This window comes from Poeciliopsis prolifica, unplaced genomic scaffold (genome assembly GCF_027474105.1).
Source record: "Poeciliopsis prolifica strain line A6 unplaced genomic scaffold, Auburn_PproV2 SCAFFOLD093, whole genome shotgun sequence".
Lineage (NCBI taxonomy): Eukaryota > Metazoa > Chordata > Actinopteri > Cyprinodontiformes > Poeciliidae > Poeciliopsis > Poeciliopsis prolifica.
In genome coordinates this window covers 746409-760119 of record NW_026562468.1, presented here as the reverse complement: position 1 = coordinate 760119, position 13711 = coordinate 746409, and the positions used below count along the sequence as shown (strand labels likewise).

The 13711-nt window shown below is 36.5% G+C and overlaps 1 protein-coding gene across 1 annotated transcript; it reads right to left on the bottom strand.

The window, feature by feature from the left end:
- Positions 1–3478: 3478 nt before the first annotated feature.
- Positions 3479–12971, bottom strand: LOC129353598 (eukaryotic translation initiation factor 4E type 3-like). The gene is made up of 7 exons (XM_055022956.1): positions 12677–12971; positions 9793–9865; positions 6723–6817; positions 6526–6586; positions 6377–6443; positions 6125–6280; positions 3479–4772 (listed from the first exon to the last, which is right to left on the bottom strand). The coding sequence occupies exons 1-7, from the start codon at positions 12859–12861 to the stop codon at positions 4726–4728; spliced, it is 684 nt and encodes a 227-aa protein (XP_054878931.1). The 5' UTR covers positions 12862–12971; the 3' UTR covers positions 3479–4725.
- Between the last annotated feature and the right edge of the window lie 740 nt (positions 12972–13711).

The window sequence follows — 13711 nt, the reverse complement described above, 5'->3', positions numbered from 1 at the left end:
AATTAGGTTATAAAAAATGTCTCATAGTTTGAGCATCTCAATTAGCACTAATAAATGTAAAATTTAAAATGAACTAAAATATGGCACAGTAAACATGTGGATGACACTCTGCTAAGATGGGATCAAAACATTATGAATTTTGGAAAAGTAGCATTGCACTTCACCCTGAACACACAATGCCCACCATGAAACATAGTGGTGGTAGTGTCATGCTGCTGGGATGCTTTTCTTCTATCTACAGAGAGCTAAACTGGTCGGAGTTGATGATGGATACTTGAAACTGGGGTAGAGTTCCATCCAGCAAGACATCAACCTCAAACATAAATCTTGAGCTACAATAGAATTGATTACATTTGGATGCACATTCTAAATCTTTGTTTACAATTCTTCAATTTCTTGCTAAAAAGTGTATTTTGATACAATGGACTTCACTATGTGTCCCAACATTAGAATATGTGGATTACACAGATATCTGTCAAACGTCCTTTGGAAAAACTGACTCATGATCTTAACCACAAATCGGATATAATTTTGTAGTTTTGGGGTTCACTTGAGTCTTTTCTACTTAATCCCTAAGATTTTAGTTTTTTATTATTTTATTTTACTGCTTTATTTTTTCTTGCCTGTTTTTTTAAAGCTTAGCATTTCTGGCAAATTGCTGTTTACAGATGTTCTTCACCCATTTTGACTGAGTTTGAATTATTTTATGGATAAGAACAGGTGAAAGATTCAATCTGCGATAACTTGCAGCTGTAATTTCAATAGAAGATGGTTCTAGAAGGTAGTGATTGGTTCAGGAGTGCTGAAAACAGGATACACAGCACACTTCAAAGTTTTATTTATATTTATAAACAACCTGAAAATCATATACCGTATTTCTTCCTCTTCCCAGTTCTATATTACATTGTGTCACATAAAATCCCAATAAATTACATCTAGGTTCTTGGATATATTAAGACAAATTGTGAAAAGTTCAAAGGTTTCTGTACAAAAAATTAAAACAGTTTTGATGTGGCTCATATTTGTGTTATTGCAATAAAAACTAAACCAAACTGAGTGAGTCTGTGGTTTTTTGTTGTTGTTTTGTTAGGTTTTTTTTATCATTCTTAAATCTACAATTAATTTGTGTCTTTTTTGAATGTGCAGCAGGATTATAATTGGATAAAGTTAGCCTTTGTTTGAATTTGTATTTAACCTTTTTAGGTTTGACTAATGAATCTTGTGTTAAATTTTAGCCTTGTGGGAAATATATCTGAAAAAAATACAGGAAGAAACTTTTTAAAGTATTTACCTAGTGATCTATGATATTCTTGAATGAAATCCTTTACTTTCCATATTGTGCTGTCACCATGTTTCCCATTAAGTTGCGAACATGTCTGTTATAATGAAGAACAATGCGTGAGCTGCTTCAGAAAACAAGTTGAAAGAATAATCTAATTTGCGACTAATTGTTCAGCGGCTCTATCTACATGTCAATAGGGATCAGTGACTCCACTGAATTCATTACAGTGTTGTTTATGTGTCACGCCACTGATGTGCTGCGTGGATTAGGATCCCGACTTGATGGGAGTGTGGTCATAAATTAATTGTGGATCATCATCCATTGCATAACACCCTCTTCACAAGTTTGTGTGAACACAGGCTAATTAGCTTTCTGTTAATTAGGTAATTAAGCTAATGAAGAGGAGCTGCTCTTGATTTCCAACGAGGAGTTTTGGTGGTAGGGGTTAAATGCCATTTTGCTGCCAAAGACTGTGGTATTCAAGGTGTGACGGGAAGAGAATGTCTGCCAGAAGTTCAGTAATGACGAGTGAAAGAGGCAAAGTATCGGAAACCAGGTTGTGGTTAGCTCAGTTTTGTCGTTAGCAAAGTGGATAAAATATACACATCCCTATTAAAATGCCATGTTTTCTAGTTGTAAAAAGTAAGACCATACGTAATTTCAGAAAGTTTTTCTACTTTCATATATTTCTGATTAATTAATGACATAAATCTGTTTGATCCCAATCTTAAAATAAACTCTACAATACATGGAATGTCTTAAATGTGCACAATCTTAAACTAACACTATTTTGAGCCAACTTTTCTTTTTGACTTTAGGGTTGTTTTAGAACAAAACATCATAAAATGTGGCTTTTCAACAAATAATGTAATGCAGTGAGAATTACACATGAACCATTCTGTATTTTCAAAAAAATGTTATAAATATGCATAACTAGTATGTATGTGCAATACATTCTAGTTATGTATTATACATAACTAGTATGTAAGAAAAACTAGTTGTGTATTAAACATACATAACTAGTATGTACAATAGCTTCCAAGTTGTCAAACACAGACATGGACCAATCATCCTTTGGGAAAATTTCACTTGCAGTATTTTATTTCTAAAACATGTACTTATTCTACTGCAGTATAAAAATTCAATGTAGTCACCTCCCTAAAATAATGACGACAGTCATTTCTGGCCAAAAGTAATTTTTTTAATATGTTTTATTTGCCAAAATCACTTACCAGGAGTTTCAATAAGAATGGAGCATTCTAGATGTAGTCTTCAACTTAATATAGTAACTTCTATACCGTTTTGTCCAGTTGGGTGCTGATTTTCTTCCCAGCTGAAAACTTCTTAAGAGAAACCTGAAGATTAGGGGGCACTGATAAATCAGCTGTGATTTTCTTAATATTGTGAGATTCTTACTTGTGAAACCAATCTTATCGTGTGATCTCATGTACCTCAGCAATTGTTTAAAACTCAACCGTTGTTCTGTTTCCCTGCTGTGAGAGAGGTTTGACCGACTGATCCATCCACCAGGTCCTGTCTGCATGTTTGTGGTTGACAATAGTCACCTTACTGTTGCCAATTTAGTAACTTTCTTGTTACCTTTAGCTGCTTTTTAGACAAAAGACACGAGTATTGATCAAAATCAAAAGTGGCAGGTAATCTGGTCAGAAAACTAGCCTACTGGAAATCAGTCTGACAAAGCCAACAGAACCACACGATCCATAAAAGGCAGAGACCTGATTTTGAGGACAACAAAACAGATCCCCACAACACCTTGACTAAGCCAAGAGATTCTGTTCATTACAGTTATAAGCAGAATTGGTGACGAAGGGAAACCTTGGTTGTATGGGATCAACTCGTAACAGAAATGAATTAGGCTTACTGCCAGACTAAATTCCTGCTTAATCAAACCAACCATATAACAATCAAATCCAGAAAAAATGTAATCCACATTATACTTCTGAATAGTCAAATTCATTTGATCTTAAGTGTCATCTATCTAGGGATGTGTAGCCAATTGAATCAAGTTTTTGATTTTAAAGTTTTGGATTCTAAATGTTGCAAATCAAAACATACTTGTAAAAATGTGGTTTATGTTTATAATGTCTACTTTTTAATTCTGTCAAAAGGTGGAACTAGAATAATTTTGCTCAGTGTTCTTAGTGTTCTCAATGACAAGAAAAACTCCAAAGAAAATATTTTCAGCTCCATTTTATTTGATCTGTTTGTGTCACTGCAAAAAGACTTTACAGAGGGCAACACAGATCCTTTTTAAAACTATCAACCTGACATGAGATTAACTACAAAGGTGATGTAACAGAACATGCAAGATAACTTAAACTTATACTTAATCAAAAACAACTTGAAGTTGTTGTTGAACAAAAGATGCATATTGACTGGATGGGAGCAAATCTAGTTTTCTTTTTGTCCCTCTAAGCAGCAGTCTACATAATAACTCAGTTACTCACTCATCCTTCATAAAGCATAATCCATCTTCAAACCACTGAAACATGAGAACAGTATGAGTTACACATAATCACTGATCTATAAGGCAGAAAGAAAACTAGAAGTTTGACTGTCAGTGGAAACATGTAGTGGCAGGTGCAAAGGGAGGGAAATGGGTGGCATTACCTCACTGTCTAACAATCAGTAACTTCACTTTAGGGCTCAATTAAAAAGAACATTGAATCCTGAAGCTTGGGGAAAAAACAATATTAAAACAGTACCTGATACTTTTTTTCACCCATAAAAGTAACGCTTTAAAAATAATTATGGCCACATCCATGCTGGACTGCGCTTTGATCCTTTACGATGGCTTTATGATGGGTGGACGAACATGTGCAACGATTTCCGGTTTAAAGTTCACACTTTTTAAGAAAGCAAATATTACATTCACTCCATCTGTGACGATAAAACCCAAAATGGACAAAAAACAAATACTTGAACAACAAAAACATCTTAAAAACAGCAGAAGAGCGCTTTGGCACTGAAAAGGCTGAATGGATCATGATGGGAAAGCAGCAAATCGCAGTTAAAAACATGCTAATCGGTGCAGCTAATGGTCATATTCAAAAAGTTAGAATTTTCAGCAATATTCTGATATTGAATGCGACTTGTAGTCTGCACCGGGAATGACATGAGTGGTCCCAGTACAGTTCTAGCAGAACAGGAAATCGTCACCCTCACTACTTAATGCATTATTGATGAGATTTACACAGTTTACAATCTCTGAACCCTTCAGAGCTTCAGGACCCATATAATGATTAAAACAAGGCAGCAGTCATTAAAAGATATAAAAATATATTGATTACTTCTCATCATTGAAAGCAAAAAAATTAAAATAAAATAAAAAATACTATCCTTAACTAAGTTGTGGACATTGCCTTCTGGGAAGGCAGGTACAGAGTTCTGGGTTTTGTTTTTTATGTAAAGTGCTTCACAATCTAATGTCTTGAACGTCCTCCCTCAAATGCATGATGATCCATATGAGCTGAAAGATACAGAGCAATTTCATTTCATTAGACATCTGCTTGACAAAGATTACTCAACGTGAAAGGCATGGAAAGTTCCAAGAGCTAAAATCATAAAAACTGAAAGGTCAGGATTTTCAAAATGTTAGCAATAAAGATTAAGCTTCTTGAGTTTAAGTGGAATTTTTTTAACAATTTGAATATGAAGCAGGTTTACAGAAAAAATATCGGATAATCTCTCAAATGGGGTAAAAAGTCAGCTAGCAACAGGAATCAGCAAACTTGATGGGGAATAATCATGTTTGTCTGGTCACTGAATGCACCACAATTCAGATCGACAAAACTCTGAGGGAAGTCAGTTTTAAGTGACAGGAAGACAATATTAAGTTTTCTATGGAGGAATGTTGGCTGTTCATTCGTAGGCTGCCACTTTAATTAGGGCAAGAGTATAGAAAGTGCAGCTTAGGGGCCATTTGCAGATCTCAAAACTATTTCAAGTGGCCCATCTGCCCAAAATATAACAACATTTTTAGATACACTTTTACATGAGGATGCAAGTTTCACTTACGGGAGATATTTGGAAAAAAATATGTTATTAAAACTAGAAATTGTACACTACACTATGTAACATTCATTATCAGTCGTGTTTTTAATTTTATTTTATAGTAAAACACAACAACCAGTTACATTTTCTAAAGAACAGACCAAGGCGCTCTCTCTTATTATGAAGGGCAAAATAAAGCAGGAGTGAGCTATACTCTCTTCTTGTTGATGATGAAATTTTAAAAATGTGTAGGATATTTATTTGCATAGAATATATATTTTTATTTTTATTATTTTTGAAATCAGGCAAGCAACCCTTTTTATGTTTTGGACTCACAGTGACTTACACATCCTTTTTTTTGGGCTAGTTTTTCTAAAACATTGTGTTTGTTGTGGAAAAGGTAAAAATGAAAAACAAGAGAAAATGTTATGCTAATTATAACTATGCCTATATAATAATATATAATACTAAAGATGTCAACTTAGTCATAATTTTGTCTTAACTTTTGAAATTATTGTGAAATAGTGTTTATTGGCAGAGCTGTGCTATACCAACAGCTCTTCCTCTCAGTGTGACAGCACCTCCTTTCACAGAAACAAATATTTAAGGATCATTGCAAAGCCATCAAAATACTCCTATTTAGCAAACACTATGTGCACAAACCAAGGATTTGATTTGAAGGCCTGTTGAATTATAGTAAATTAGCAAGGCAAGCCTTTTAACAATTTTATTTACTAATGCATTTTTGCACAACTTGAATAAAAAAGATGATTTATATACATATAAGCACATACATTTACACATATATATATACACACACACACTTACGCTTATAAAAAACTGCTTTAAATGATATATATGGGAGCAGCTCATAGACTTTCCCCAAAATACTCGCTTTGTCGGCAAGCGTTGCATCTCTGTTCCATATTTGTACAACATCCTCCCGATCTCGAACACTAACACTGACACCGACAATCTCATCATCTGAAAAATGGAAGAGGAAAACAGAAAAACTGTTCACAAAGGATTAAACTGAACATCTTTCATCTTGATTTCATTTATTAAATTATCCTACTGTACCTGATGTGCAATAATCTGCAAACTGCTCCCCGATAGTAGCAAGTAACAACTCTTTCCAAACTGTGGACTGAGACATAAAGCAGAGAAACTCATCACTAATACATTCCTGTAAGGAGAAGAAAAGTAAGTAAACCACAGGCAGCGCTTACACTGTTTTCTTTTGGAATTTTCATTTTCCATACCCCTCCTTTTGCATTGCTTTCTTCCTCCCTGGTGGTGTAGAAGATCAAAGTCAAAAATCCCAACAGAGATTGTGATTTTAGCTAAATATGTAATTTTTACATAATTGAAAACAAGTCAGTCACTGTAAGAAGCTGCTGATGTCTTGAATACTATGTGGACTCACCATAGTGGCCTTCTTTCACCACGCATTAAGTGGTAGCTACATCTCAAAGGCAGGGCAGTGACAGGAGGGATGTTGTTATACACACTCCAGAACATCTTCAAGCATAAAACCAAATAAAATCAATCAATTAATATCAGTTCTGGATTTTTCACTCAAACTCTGATCTTGTGACTTGTACAGCAGTGCACTCTGCTGGACAAACTTTGCCTTAATGTCACAGAATCAAATTTTTCCATCCATATGCCCTGTGGCTGCTTGTACACTTCAGAGTATTTAACAATCTCTAAATATGAGAAACATGTTTAAGATTTTTTTAGACTTTCAGAGCCAGAACTTTCAAAAAAAAAAAAATCTTCACTGCTTCCATAGTAGCAGGCGGGGGAGGAGGGGAAAGCAATGATTATTTTATTCTCTATACATCCAGAGTCATTAACTCCCATCACTCCAGCAACTTCTTTTGGGACCATTTAAAAGGGTTTTAAACTGAATTATATGTATTCATAAATATTTTTAGCAAATTTGAAATGCTAACTTTTAGGTCATGGTAATCAATTCATGCAGACATAAGTGCAATAAAACATCCTGCAGAAGAGGATTAGGACCACTGAATTTCCTTTTTCTAAAATGAAAAGTATAAATTCTTTGTTATTTTTTTTTCTGGGAACCAATTAAGCTTTATGCAAAAAAACTGAAAACATTGTCACTGAATTCTTCTCGATAAAGCTTTAAATTAAATGTCATGTCTGCAAGTGGAAAGATTGAGCCATCCTGTAACAAATTTTATGATTATTCCGGGTAAAGACAGTAAAGTCTCATTTTCTTTATATACCTCATGCAATTGTGCATTTGAAATTTCCATCAAGTTTAGATTCCAGTGATTCTGTACATATATTATCAGAGCATATCAATGTGAAGCCAGTTAGCAGCACACACTAAACGTATGAAATTATGTCACAAGCTGTTTTTCTCCACACATAAATATCACAGGCGAGCCCAGCTGTCAGGTGCAGTTTTCCAGAATTTTTCAAGCTTGATTTCACTATGAAGCGGGCCTTCCTGGAACCTCACATTCCAGTTGAGTTGGTTGAGTGCAAATACAGGTTTAAAAATAATTATCTGACTGCAGTTTCTTCTCAACTTTGTTCAACATCCATGTTTTTTCTCTCTCCTGGCTTCAGTGTGGGATCTACAGCGGAGCAGTTGAAGCTACGGAAGTTTCTCTCTCGTGTTTTGGTAACTTTTGGTGAATTGAGCCATTTTCACACACTGGGTTTTTACCAGCATCTATAACTAGTCCCTAATCTAGTGCACCAGCCCACCATGCTTAAAGCCATCCACCATCATCCCTCTGCAAATGAAGAACATTAGCCGATTCAATGACTACTGACCAGTAGCAAGCTCACCCATCATCTCGTCCAGACAGTTGACTGCAGCCCAGCATGCTTGGGGACTGGTCAGTCCCTTCCATCAGGGAGTGTCTTCCTCAAGCCCAGTTCACACTACATGAGTTTTTGGCCCGATTTTGCCCTCAAGACAATCTTAGAACGTTCTGAGTTCTAAGATTGTTGCGACAATCGTATCCGATCATCCTGTAGTGTGTGGTGTGTTACGACTGATCGGGTCCAGTCGATAGAAGGTCGGGACCACTTTGATCTAAAATTGGGGATATTCAACATGTTTGATCGTCTTGACTCGTTTCTCGCAGTGTCTGTGGTGTTCCCCGGCCTGGGAGCGAGAAGGCAGCCTGGTGGATGTGACAGGTAGCCAATCAGAAAGCGCTGTGATATAAGCACGGTGGTAATCCCGAGAACAGCTGGCATGGCGCAACTCAGAGTCCGCTGGACTTTTGATATGGAAGATTGTTTGGTCGAAGTGTGGAAAGAACGTGAATGTTTTTTTTTAATATTTCGTCTAAAGAAAATCACAACAGAAATGACAAAGAAGCTGGTGCAAATTTGCAACAACGATCGATGTACCTGGTAACTCTTCTGCTATTCAGTAGTGCTAGGATGAATGAAATTTGCTTTTTATGTAATTAGATCTCATCAAACCATAAGTAAAGCTTTATCCTTGTTCGGAGTGGCATGCTAATGGATCGGTTTAAAAAAACAACAGAAAATGATCAAATTATTCCACAGAGTACTGGTTCAGAAACGCATTCTAACCATTTGATTTTATTCTGTAGTAATAACACAACAGAGGGAAAATACAGAAATTGTTATGCTGTGTTAATCTATTTGTAGTCTAAATACAGGAGCAAATAGAAAAAAAGATGTCTGGGCAGAAAACTGTGACGAGCGCAGAGCGCTGCAAAAATCTTGCACAGCTTCAGGAGCGGTCCCAGAAAATGTATAATCAACTCCCCATTTGGGTTTCAATTAAAGGAGCTGGAATATGTTAACCTTTCTCTGTTAGTTGGAGAGAAAAAAAGGATAACTGCTATCTGATTTTCTAAAAACGAATATGCAGGAAATGCTTTCTTCTAGTTTAAGCTACTCTGATGTTTCAATCACTCAGTTTTCTGAAATAAGATCCAGTACATGCATATATTCTACAACACAGCAAAAAAAATAAAATTATAAGTAAATGGTAACGGTTAATTAAACGAGAAAACCGAAAGAAATGTAAGAATTAAAACTAGTATTTGTTATAAGGAAAAAAAAAACTCTCTTCCATATTGTGCAACAAATACAGTCCTTTCTTGCGATGTCTCCAGTTCTGAACCCAAAGCTTTGATTTTTGGTAAGGTCCTTTTTGGGTTAAAATAAGTCCACCAACTAAAGTTTCCGTTTCAACATCGTTCTCCATGTTTGTTTACTCTAAATTCAAGTGTGCAGAATTTTAAGGGATTTCATATCTGGACTTCAAATATCCTTGAACTCTACGATCCTCACACTCTACGATCGAACCCGTCATACCTACAATTTCAAATCGGTTAGTGTGTGGTCTCTCACGTTTTGAGAATCGGCCAACTATTCTAAAGTTGTGTAGAGTGAACGAGTCGGACAGTCAGTCTAGTCGTGCTCCTGATCTCTTTCCTCTTTAGAGGACTGAGTTCTTTAAGTCTCACCTGAACAGTTTGCACAGTGTAGATCTTCTTTAGGTTGGATTCACACTCTGCAGCTGTCGTCCCCGGTAAGGACCTGGAGCGACAAAAAAAACAGTTTCAGCTCCAATGGAGGAATAGAGAAGAAGAGAAATGTTCTTTCTGCAACCCAGAATGTCGACAGATAATCAGTTATATGCTCAGGAGTATTTATAATCTGGCATCTTATCATTCTAAAAACACCAGAGAAATTAAAACAATTGAGATGGTTGGTCAGTTTGAGAGCATTGCTGTTGAATTTAACCAGATTTTTTTTTGGCGGGGGGGATAGTAATAAAACTAACCAATTTGATGTTCTGTCCCCAAGGTTCTTAATTTTGAAATTAGTTTCAGGTTAGAGATTTAGATTAATTTTCTAATAACTAGTTAAATGGTTTGATTGACTGGTTAAGCAAACTCCTTAAGTCCATCTGGTTTAATGGCTGCTAAAATGTGTTTTATCCATTCAACTAATGTGAAAAAAGTAGAATCAGGACAAGTCTGAATACAGAACCCTGAAGGACTGCAATATACTTTCACCAGCCACTTTATTAGCTAACACCGGGTTGGGCCCCCTTTTTGCCTTGAATCATTGTGGCAAAAAAGTACTGGAAACATTCCTCAGATAGTCTGGTCCATACTACCATGACAGCATCATACAGTTGCTGCAGATTTGCTGGCTGCACATTTATGATTTGAATCTCCCATTCCACCACATCCCAAAGGTTCTCTGTTGGACTGAGACCTGGTGACTGTCAAGGCCATCCAAGTTCAGTGAACTCATTGTGTTCAAGAAACCAGTCTGAGATGATTCACATGATTTATGACATGGCGCGTTATCATGTAACCATCAGAAGATGGGTACACTGTGGCCAAAAAAGGATGGACATGGTCAGCAACAATACTCAGGTGGCATTGATACGATGCTCAATTAGTGGATACTAGGCAGGATGGATCCATGCCTTCATGTTATTGATGCCAAATTCTCACCCTACCATCCGAATGTCGCAGCAGAAATCGAGACACATCAGAACAAGCAACGTTTTTCCAATCTTCTATTGTCCAATTTTGGTGAGTCTGTGTGAATTGTAGCCTCAGTTTCCTGTTCTTAGCTGACAGGTGTGGCACCTGGTGTGGTCTTCTGCTGCTGTAGCCCATCTGCCTCAAGGTTTGATGTGTTGTGCATTCAGAGATCCTCTTCTGCATACCTTGGTTGTGGTTATTTGAGTTACTGTTGGCCATTCTCCTCTGACCTCAACAAGGAATTTGCGCCACAAAACAGCCATTCACTGGATATTTTCTCTTTTTCGTACCATTGTCTGTAAACCCTAGAGATGATTGCATGAAAATCCCAGTAGATCAGCAGTTTCTGAAATACTCAGACCAGCCTGTCGGGCATCAACAACCATGCCATCTTCAGAGTGTCTTAAGTCAACTTTCTTCTCCATTCTGATGCTCAGTTTGAAGTGCAGCATATCGTCTTGGCCATGTCTAAGTGCCTAAATCCTTTGAGTTGCTGCCAAGTGATTGGCTGAATCAATATTCACATTAATGAGCATTTGGACAAGTGTACTTAATAAAGTGGTCAGTGAGTGTATTCATCAGTCAACAGCATCCATTCCACTGTTTTCACTTTAGAATAAAAAATATTTTAAAAGTTAGCACAAGCAGAAACAAAGCATTCAAGGTTTTTTTTTTTTGCTTGTTCAAAATGTTTATGGACATTTATCATTAACAATCCTTACTTTTTCATCACAATTTTATAGATTTAGAAAAAAATAATTAGCCTAAACTCTGCTTGAACATGACAGCGTATTTAGGCCAGCCTCTTAAAATTATGTTTTTTTTAAATTATAAGAATATAGTTGTAAGAAGGATTTCCAACACAATAACACTTTTTTATTGAATGATAAACTGTCCCAGAAGTTATTGCAATAAACTGTCTTTCTTTTGAGACATTTTCCAAGTGATTTAATAGAAATGGCATAGTATTTCTATTACTATGTCGTAGTAATAGAAATAATGGTCAGTGTTAATGACCATTAACACTGGAAGATATTTTAAACATCCAAAATAAATAACTAAAACACATAAACTGAATTATGAAGTCTCTGTAAACAAAGCTGTCCTTCAAAAAAGGATTAGTTGAGATTGAAGCGTCAGACTGAAGACTTTTCTCACTTACTTTTTGGTAGAAAGAGAAAATAAGATTCTTATTACAAATGATGCTTTTCAAGAGCAGTATTTGTTTGTGGGAATATGATTGCTGTCAGCCATATAAATTATCACAACAGAACCACAAGATATAAAAATTAAAGTCCGTATTACCCATGCCTACAATACATATTAGCATATGAGCTGTAAATGGCAATAAGTACAACTATAACCTTTAAAAAAATGTATGGAAAAAGGAAGGCCTTTTACGCTAAGGCAAGTCTTTATATGATAACACAGCATTCCAACAAAAGACGGACTGCTTTAGGAAAGTGAAAAAGGAGTAAAACTGGCTTTATTTATGAAAGACAACAGTGTCTGTTTCAGCTCAAAATCTTCCCGGTCCCCCTGCTGGATAACACAAAGTAACTTCAGAGGGACAGCGGGATAATACGGGGTCCCCTTCAAGTCCACTGTAGGACCCATTTCTATAGACAAGACAAAAGTAAAAGTCTTCAGACAGTTGCACAATCTAGCAGGGGTTTTGGGATAGGAAACCAAACAAAATAACTGGTCAAAGAAGCCTTAAAGGCGAATATTTCTCCAGCTACGTTTCGCTCCTGGAGGCCTATGAAGCGGTGGCCTTGCCTGCCGTTTTCCCTGCTCGTCCCGGGACTCCAACACCAAGACACGACGAATAAACTCTAAATGCTACCTGTCGAGCCAAAACGTCCAGGGCGAGTGAAGAGGCAGCGTCATTGTGTCGCCTTCTCGCTGTTTCTTTGTGATGTTTTCCAACTCTTTCTCGTCGATGTCAATGTTGTCCTGAGAGGGGACTGTCTGGTCGCTCAGGGCGCCTCTGTCCATCTGGACATCAGTCTGACCCGCGGGAACCGCCATTACCGCTGGAGACGGGCTCCGCTTTGTGCTGTTTAACGCCTCTAGAGAAAACGAACCGGTTTGCTTTGAGCTTTATCTGCAAGAACAGAAACACACTACCGCTTTTCCGCCCACCAACTGCGAACGTCTTGACGTCATTGGGATAGACGTCAAGATAGCAGTTGGTCCGCCCCCATGATAATAGTAAGGACTCACTCTTCCACTTTTTTACCAAATGAATATTGTCATAGATATTTCTAATCCCTGGCACTAATTTAGAATCAACATGTATCTCTTAGGAAGCTAGTACATTAAAACTTGTCGAGTCTCTATGTCAAGCATTTGGAATAACATTTTACTTTCGAGAGGGCTGCGCAGTGACGCAGGTGCAATAAGAACCCAAGGCTTGACTCCAAAGTTCATTACAGACCCATTCAAATCAGATCATTATTGAAAAGTCAGTTTATTTCAGGAATTTTATCACAAGTGAAATACAGCGTGCAGATTAGACATATACTAGTGTTTTCCAGCCTTTACTTATGTTAATTATAATGATTTCTGCTTACATAATGAAAATATGGCATTAAAAATAGAATATGAGACCGATATAAAAACATTTTATTATGTCGAAATGTAAGTTTAATGAAAATTATGTTTAGTACCACCTTAAGGATTGTCATTTTCAAAAAGTACTAATAAAGCACATTCTAATTTATTAAATATGATTGTATTAAGTAGCAAGAGAGTCCAATGCAGAGAGGATTAAAGCTATGTTTCTTCTTCCAGGATTTGTGTTTTCATATATTCTTGTTTGATATATCAGAGGGTTTGACTTTACTTACGTTATTTTAATGGAAATAAGATCTTGATA

Bases quoted from the DNA above. Each gene is read 5' to 3' on its own strand.
- LOC129353598 (XM_055022956.1), bottom strand. From the start codon at position 12,861: ATGGCGGTTCCCGCGGGTCAGACTGATGTCCAGATGGACAGAGGCGCC. The intron at 6,444-6,525 runs GTAAGCGCTGCC...TTTATGTCTCAG, and splicing joins AAATTCCAAAAGAAAACAGT to TCCACAGTTTGGAAAGAGTT. The intron at 6,281-6,376 runs GTACAGTAGGAT...TCCATTTTTCAG, and splicing joins TGCAGATTATTGCACATCAG to ATGATGAGATTGTCGGTGTC.